Source organism: Puma concolor, chromosome B3 (assembly GCF_028749965.1).
Source record: "Puma concolor isolate L17-30 chromosome B3, mPumCon1.1.hap2, whole genome shotgun sequence".
NCBI lineage: Eukaryota > Metazoa > Chordata > Mammalia > Carnivora > Felidae > Puma > Puma concolor.
The window spans coordinates 78729375-78737793 of NC_141672.1; the positions used below are offsets into that span (position 1 = coordinate 78729375).

General features: G+C 35.8%; 1 protein-coding gene across 1 annotated transcript; it reads left to right on the forward strand.

Annotated features, from left to right (window-relative positions):
- The first annotated feature begins 156 nt into the window (after nucleotides 1–156).
- Nucleotides 157–5571, forward strand: LOC112855965 (olfactory receptor 4F21-like). Its single transcript, XM_025919476.2, has 3 exons — nucleotides 157–199; nucleotides 2083–2196; nucleotides 4627–5571. The coding sequence occupies exon 3, from the start codon at nucleotides 4660–4662 to the stop codon at nucleotides 5569–5571; it is 912 nt and encodes a 303-aa protein (XP_025775261.1). The 5' UTR covers nucleotides 157–199; nucleotides 2083–2196; nucleotides 4627–4659.
- Nucleotides 5572–8419: the final 2848 nt, after the last annotated feature.

Here is an 8419-nt window from a genome sequence, read left to right on the forward strand (position 1 = left end):
CAACAGGTTTATCTATTCTGTTGAGGAGAAAATTTTAAAAAATGGAATCTGCTTTCTGAATTTGAAGTAAACATAGAAAGACCTCTTCAATCTCCAGTTTTAGATATTAACTCGTACCCATTTTATTAAAACTTTACAATTTTATTTTTACACTTAAGCCTTCTAAGCATCTGGAAGCTACTTTGCTGTAAGAAGAATGGTAAGATACTTACAAGTTTATGTTTCCAATGTTGAGCTTCATATTTAATAACTATCGAATACTCTAATTTTAGTATATAGCCTTCCATTATCCTATTTAATTGCAATGCCTTATTTATCATATACTAAGTTTCCTAATTTGTACCACATTCTTAACTGGGTTTCGTTATATTTATCTGTTCAACTTCAGTTAAATCAATCATTGTTTAATTAGTATGGGTTTATGATATATCCCAATCTCCTTTACAGAAAGTGTTCTCTTATCTACCACCTAGCACCCACTTCATTTCCTTTTCACAATATCTCTGGACTTTGAAATGGACATTTGGATCACTCTGTAATGCTCCACAATATTTCTGCTTGGCTTTTTTTTTTAAGGTTATTTATTTATTTTGGGAGAGACAGAGCAAGTGAGGGGGAGGATAGAGAGAGAGGGTGAGAGAGTGCTGAGCCTGACACTGGGCTCAAACTCACGAAACTGTGAGATCATGACCTGAGCTGAAACCTAGAGTCTGATGCTTAACCGACTCAGCCACTCAGGTGCCCCTCCACTTGGCTTTTATTTATTTTTTTTTTCATTTGTTTATTTTTTTTTAATATGAAATTTCTTGTCAAATTGGCTTCCATACAACACCCAGTACTCATCCCAACAGATGCCCTCCTCAATGCCCATCACCCACCCTTACCCACCCTCCCCCTCCCCCTCCCTCCCACCCCCCATCAACCCTCAGTCTGTTCTCAGTTTTTAAGAGTCTCTTATGTTTTGGCTCCCTCCCTCTCTAACCTCTTTTTTTTTTCTTCCCCTCCCCCATGGTCTTCTGTTAAGTTTCTCAGGAACCACATAAGAGTGAAAACATGGGAACTGCAATTATTGCTCAGAATAGTTCAGTGAGAATGGCTATTTTTACAACTTTGAATCTTTTTTCTCTATTTACATGGTTTCATTTCCCATTTCAATCTGCATTTCAAATGTTTCAGAAAAGTTTGTTTTTTCAATAGAATGTATATGTTGCACAATTATTTCACTTATAAAGGAGACCTTTCTAAATTGTTTTATTTTATTAAGTTATTATTTACTATTTATTATTTATTATGTTTATTAAAATAATCCTGATTTATTTTTTTCATTTAATTACAAGTTATTGAGATGGACAATTACATGATTTGTGAATAATTATATTTTTGATATCATCCTTTCAAGAACATTACTTGATTTGCTCTTTCTGCTATAGTAAATTATTGAAACATAATTCTGCAAGCTTCCTTATTCATGTTCTTGATTTTAATGTTTCATCTATAATCAGACATTGACTATTGGTTTAAAAATTATATTTAAAATATCATATTAAAATATTTCTTAATCCTTCCTTTTTACTAAGAGTTTTTATCAGGGATCAGCTTTGAAATTTATCCAGTGATTGTTTAGTACCTTCATTCCCTATAATCTTTATGGAAATAGCCTCTGAAATCAAGTATCGTTCATCTCTTCTCATGGTCTTTATGTGATATGCTGTGGGATCAAAAATTTTCTCTTGATAGACCCACATAGGAAAACCACGTGATCATTTGATCTGTGGATAGACAGATATGGAAACAGACTGTAGAACAGACTGGACATGGAAAAAATGGAACAGAGATCATTCATGAGCCTTTTCAATTGGGAGCCTTTTCAAGATGGGAAAATATGTAGACCAGATGTAAAGGACAAAATGACAATAGAAGTGAAGAAGGAAATGAAATGAGAAATAGTTGAGAATAAAGTTATACGACTGGAGCTAGAAATGAAAGAATAGAGTGCTACCCAGGTATCTACACCAGGCACTGGAGAGAATGGTAGTGATATTTATCAAAGCACTGGAATAAATTAAAATATTATAATTTCAGTTCTGACATATCTACTTGATGATGGAGATGGAACTTGCATTTGTGTATACCACAGACTGCTTTGGATATATTACTCTGGAGCAAGGATAAAGCTACAGATTCAGAATTCAACATGTAGGTACTAGTGAAAATAAGTAAACTAGTATTGAATAAAATCTTTTTTCCCTCAGAGCAATGAGAATCTTTATGAGGGTTTTAAAAAGATACAGGCGGAGGTATGTGATGAATAATTTGCATTTTTAAGTCCTCCCTATTACCAGACCAAGGTAAACAGGCATAGAAGACTTTCCTGAGAGAATGGTTAAAAGAGGTGTTGTCAACACACTTAAAAATAAAATACTTAACACAGACTCTGAGTCACACCAGAAATTAAGGTGAAGGAGAGTAAAAATGATTGCTGTGTTAGTGAAAGGTATAGAGAGGTCAGAAAGGCAGAGGAATAATTAGGGAAGGGCTGTTATAAAAATGATCTAATTGCATTCAACAAATTAACAGAAAACCTGGTTTATAGTGGATCAAAGAAATTACAGCTTATTTTTCTCACATTATAAGAATAAATCTGAAGGGACATTATTGCAGGCTTGAGTTAAATGATTCAACATGTCTTTGGTTTCTAGGTCCTCTCTGAATTTTTACTGTATTATTTTATTATATGGGCTTTGCAACTTTGTGGTTTCTGCACCTTTAAACATATCATTAGCATTAAATGCAAAAAAAACCCCACAAAAACAAAAAACAAACAAAAAACAAAAAACAACAACAAAACAAAACCAAGACCATGAAAAGAACCTTCTCTACATGAAGATTTGTCTTTTCATTTGGAAGGAAAGTTCTTCAGACAACATTAGTTTACCATTGAATAGTTCTGGGTCACATGCCCTATATTAGATTAATTCATGGCCAAGGAAAATGGGTTTATAGCAACTGGTTTATAAAAATCACGTATAGATCATGTATAAAAATCATGCTCTCAACTGGAGATAGAGCTAATGTCTTCTATAATCTAGAGATTTAAGCCAACTACCAGAAAAAAATGAAATTTCTGTTGGCAAGAAGTGGGAAGAAGATTGGCTTTAGAAAAGCCAATGAGGGGCACCTGGGTGGCTCAGTGGGTTCAGCGTCAGACTTTGGCTTAGGTCATGATCTCATGGTTTGGGAGTTCGAGCCCCACATCAGGTTCTGTGCTGACAGCTCATAGCCTGGAGCCCACTTCAGATTCTGTGTCTCCCTCTCTCTTTGCCCCTCCCACCCTCAAAAATAATAAATAATAAACATTACTTTAAAAAAAAGAATTAAAAAAAAAGCCAAGGAGCCAAGAGCAAAGGGAGTTACAGAATAAAGGGCATGACAAATATTATCACATCCTGCAGAGAGATCAAGGAAAATGATGCTAAAAATTGATTACTGTATGATGTATTCAGATTCCAGGGGTTCTTCCTATGAACAAGGAATTTTGGAAACTGAATTGTTTTGGCCTACTGGCAAACAAAAAGTGAGGACCGCCAATGAGGAGTTAGGAAGAGAAAGAGAATTAGGAGACACAAGATTCAGAAACTTGATTTTTTAAAAAAGAACTAACTATGTAAATAGGTAAAAGGAAGCAAAAAGTTGAAGAAAGTTTAATTGATCAATCCTTAGGGAAGATCCATGGTATATGGGAAAGAGCCAACCTTCAAGAGCACAGAGCCATGGTCAGAAGTATGGATCATATTGTCCTACAGCTCTGGGTAAAAGTCCTGGCTCTGACACTTGATCCCTCTAAGACTCAGTTTCTTCTTTAGTAAAATGAGTCTAAAAAAAGTTTTCCAAATTGAATTCTGTGGGGTTTAAATGAGATAATGTACTTGGTACAAAGCTTTGCATGGAGGATACATCAAAAACATGTCATCTATTAATATTATAATTGTTTAATTAACATTTTTTACTTACTAAGCATTCAGTCTTTGTATCTAACATTTTCATTGAATATAGAGGCATATACCCATGATAATAGTTATGAATCAAAATTATGAATCACAATCTGAGCGCCTGATTTCCATGGAAAATTACACACACACACAAATTTAAAAACAAAACCAAAATACATATACAAGGTGAAACAAGGTGAAAGGCATTAAACAATTTTGGCCTAAAGATCTCTATTTGACCACTGAAATAAATTCAGTTAAGGAAAATTAGCAAGTTTAGTGTGAGAATATTAATGTGAAGCTGACAGTAGTAGCCGAGATTATTCAGATGGGAGAACACGTAAGTAAGTGATCAGGGAAAGGTCTAGAATTCCTTGAGAGGTAAAATAAAAGGATCTGAAAATGTAATAGAAGGGAATTAACACCATTTACCTCCATCGAAAATATTAATAATTTTCTTCCCTTTTTATGTAATCATTCTCTTGATCACCATAATGTTTTCATATCCTTAATTTTTTTCTTATCCAATTAAAGGATTTCTAATTGGGGATATGTACCCCAAAGAAAAAACTAGCAAGAAATAGGAAATTTACACTTGTACCACTGATTCTGACTTTTAATCATTTTCTATTCTCAGGTGATTTGAAAATCAGCTCTTCTGCCCAAGTCAATGGATGGATTAAATAATTCTATGGTTTCTGAGTTTGTGTTGCTTGGACTCTCTAGTTCTTGGGAAACTAAAGTTTTTCTTACATTAATATTTTCCTTGATCTATTTAGGAATCATCCTGGGAAATCTCTTCATTGTCTTTTTGGTAATTTTTGATTCTCATTTACATTCTCCTATGTACTTCCTACTGGCCAATCTGTCCTTCATTGACGTGGGGGTTGCCTCTACCACAGTCCCCAAAATGATTAGAGACCTTTTAAATGAACACAAGATAATTTCTTTCCAAAGTTGTATGACACAGATATGCTTCATCCACATCATGGGAGGAGTGGAGATGGTGTTACTCATCGCCATGGCATTTGACAGGTACACAGCAATCTGTAAGCCTCTTCGCTACCTGAACATCATGAACCCTAAAATATGTGTTTCATTTGTAATTGCTGGCTGGGTCATTGGGGTGATCCATGCTATGTCCCAGTTTGCTTTCATTATAAACTTGCCCTTTTGCGGTCCTAATAAAGTAGACAGCTTTTACTGTGACTTTCCCAGAATCATAAAACTTGCATGCACAGATGGAGCCAAGTTTGAGTTTATTATTGCTGCCAACAGTGGCTTCATGAGCATGGGCACCTTCTTCCTGCTAATCCTTTCCTATATCTTTATTTTGGTCACTGTCTGGAAACGTTCTTCAGGAGACTTATCCAAAGCATTTGTCACTCTGTCAGCTCACATCACTGTGGTGGTTCTATTTTTCACTCCATGCATGTTTCTCTATGTATGGCCTTTCCCCACATCGTCAGTTGATAAATACCTGTTCATTGCTGACTTTGCTATCACACCCATCTTAAATCCCATCATATATACGTTAAGAAATAAAGACATAAAGGTAGCCATAAAAAGATTGAGCAAATAAGGACATTATGTCAGACTCTGCTAACTGGTTCTATCATTGGAGCTCTCAACCTATACATCCATCTGTCTTTTATATATTTCTACCTAGGCATCTGACATTTAAAACAGACATAAACTTAATATATTTTCTACCTCACTGATCAAAATTCTACTCCTCTGTAGAGCATTTATTCATTACTTTGGTTAGCATGGGAGATGTGAATCTACTATATAAGGGTATTATTTTATTATTTTAGCAGACAGCAGTAGTATCTACTAAATAATATTTTATGATTGAAACTGTGATTATTTTGACAATAAGTAATATAAGAAAATCCCTTCTGTTTCCCATAAGGTTTGAAAACAAAGTACAACCCAGCTCTGGGGAATGTCAGGAACCATTACATTGAAGGGTTATATATGTAGGAGTAGTAGCTCTACATAGTTACTTAGGTTGGTTTCCCTTAGAAGACCCTAAGACAAAATTGTATTGCATGTAGTTTATTTGGAAGCTGATTTTAGGATTCATTAGTAAGGGAACAGGGAAGCGGTACTGAGAAAGGAAAGATGCTTATGTTGCTATAACCGGAGTGCAAGCCAACTGTATTCCTCCAGGAGACTGTAGAGATTCTGTGATTTAGAATTGTCCCAATTGAAGGGCAAGGTATTTGAAGTATTTCTTCATTTGTATTAGGTGCATTAACTCCTTGGCCTGTCCAGTCTTTCCCACCGTAAATACTGAACATCTATTTTAAGAAACAAAAGATAAGCAATGAGATAACCTTTCTGGTGCTGATAGTAAAGAACCGTCTCCAATAAAAGTACACTAGGGGCACCTGGGTGACTCAGTTGGTTGAGCATCTGACTTCGGCTCAGGTCATGATCTCATGGCTCATGAGTTCAAGTCCCACGTGGGGCTCTGTGCTGTCAGCTCGAAGCCTGGAGCCTGCTTCAGATTCTGTGTCTCCTTCTCTCTCTGCCCCTCCCCAACACACTCTGTCTCTCTCTCTTTCACTCTCTTTCTCTCTCAAAAATAAATTAACATTAAAAAAAAAAGTAAACTAAAAGCAGCCTCCTAATACTGCTTTGTAACTGAAAGAAGTGCTAATTAAACATTTTACTCTAACAGAGCCAAACTGGTAAGTGAGCACAGAGAATTCTGTGATAGAAAACAGTTCTCTGCTTTCAATGTGCCTCATCAAACCAGCAGTTCAAAGTGGGCCATTCAGAATCCAGGAGCATGGTTTTGCAAGTCATGACCAGCCTGTGGGATCAGGTCCCACAACTGGCCATCATCTGCTACCCACAAAAGACTTCCGACTTCCTCAAGAATGGGAAGTGAAATCTTGGTTCCACACAAAAACTGTAGACATTGATGAAAATAAAATTTTTCTCATACCTACAGAAACTTAAACTGAAAGTTTACTTCCAACTCTAGGACTGTTATACAGTAATTAAATTCACTTTGAATTTTTGGCTCCAAATTTCAGAAAAGGCACATTATCAGATGATGCTCTCAATTTAGGGAAACTCAGTAATTAAGACATTCCAAGAAACATAGCATGGATAATCAGTCTATAAGCCTTTCTCTACCCACAACACAGATCTCTAACATTTCCTACTCTAGAAGTTACTTTATATGATAAATACATCTACCTTGGGAGGATAACACTATCTAATAAAACTTGCCCAAAAAAAGTGTATTGTTTGTTTTATCATGTTTTGACTGTATTTAGGCCCTGGTTAGATTTTGGAATCAGCTCGGGGCGCCTGGGTGGCGCAGTCGGTTAAGCGTCCGACTTCAGCCAGGTCACGATCTCGCGGTCCGTGAGTTCGAGCCCCGCGTCGGGCTCTGGGCTGATGGCTCAGAGCCTGGAGCCTGTTTCTGATTCTGTGTCTCCCTCTCTCTCTGCCCCTCCCCCGTTCATGCTCTGTCTCTCTCTGTCCCAAAAAAAATAAATAAACATTAAAAAAAAAAATTAAAAAAAAAAAAAGATTTTGGAATCAGCTCTATATCCATGAAGAAAAATACGATCACAGATAATGACGGTTCCAAATGTAATATATCTTATACTCTATAATAAACTCTTCTCTCTTACTTCTCTTCTTCCCTCACATTTAAAACAGTACTTCAAAACCAACCACCATATATACCAAATCAGTTTTGGAAGTTTTATAAAGTTTCCAGAAATATCAAGGGTTTCTTCTCAGGTAATTCCTGGAACATCTGGACTCTAAAGCAAAGACCTTCCTGTACCAAAGGGATGCCTTCTGTATAGTCTGAGAGCTTCCTATATATTGAGGGAATATTCTAACTTCATGATTCACAATTCGCCTATATTAAGAGATGGCTCTGACAGAATGTCAGTTACCAGAAATTTCCAAACAAAAAATTGGTTGCTAATGGTATTCATTGCTAAAAGTTTATGTCAGGAAGAACCTGAATGAATCATAGGGAAGGAAGCCTCCAAAATGCTATGAAAACAGTTATTTTCCATGGAAATAAAATTAAGCTTTTAGAATGTAACAGAATCAGAATGGCACCTTAGAAGTAGAGGTCACAGGACCTAATATGGTACCCAAATCACGCTGTTTCCCAACTCTGTGACTTCAATTAAAATATGCTGAGATGTAATTTTTCAACATAAAATCCATTTCATTAGGTATGGATAGAGATTAGGTATTACAATGTGAATGCAAGCTCCTAGCATGTTAACTGTATTCAGGTTCTCTTTTCCTGATCTTTTTTTTTTGATCTCCACATGTTTACCCCCTCTTTAATGAAAGTTCTATCTTGACTATTTTAAGATAAAATATAGACTCTAGGAACCTAAAGATAAACTTCTACACCTTAAACATCCCGTGTTTTT

Excerpts from the sequence above, each read along its gene's own strand:
- LOC112855965 (XM_025919476.2), top strand. The coding sequence starts at position 4,660 with ATGGATGGATTAAATAATTCTATGGTTTCTGAGTTTGTGTTGCTTGGA.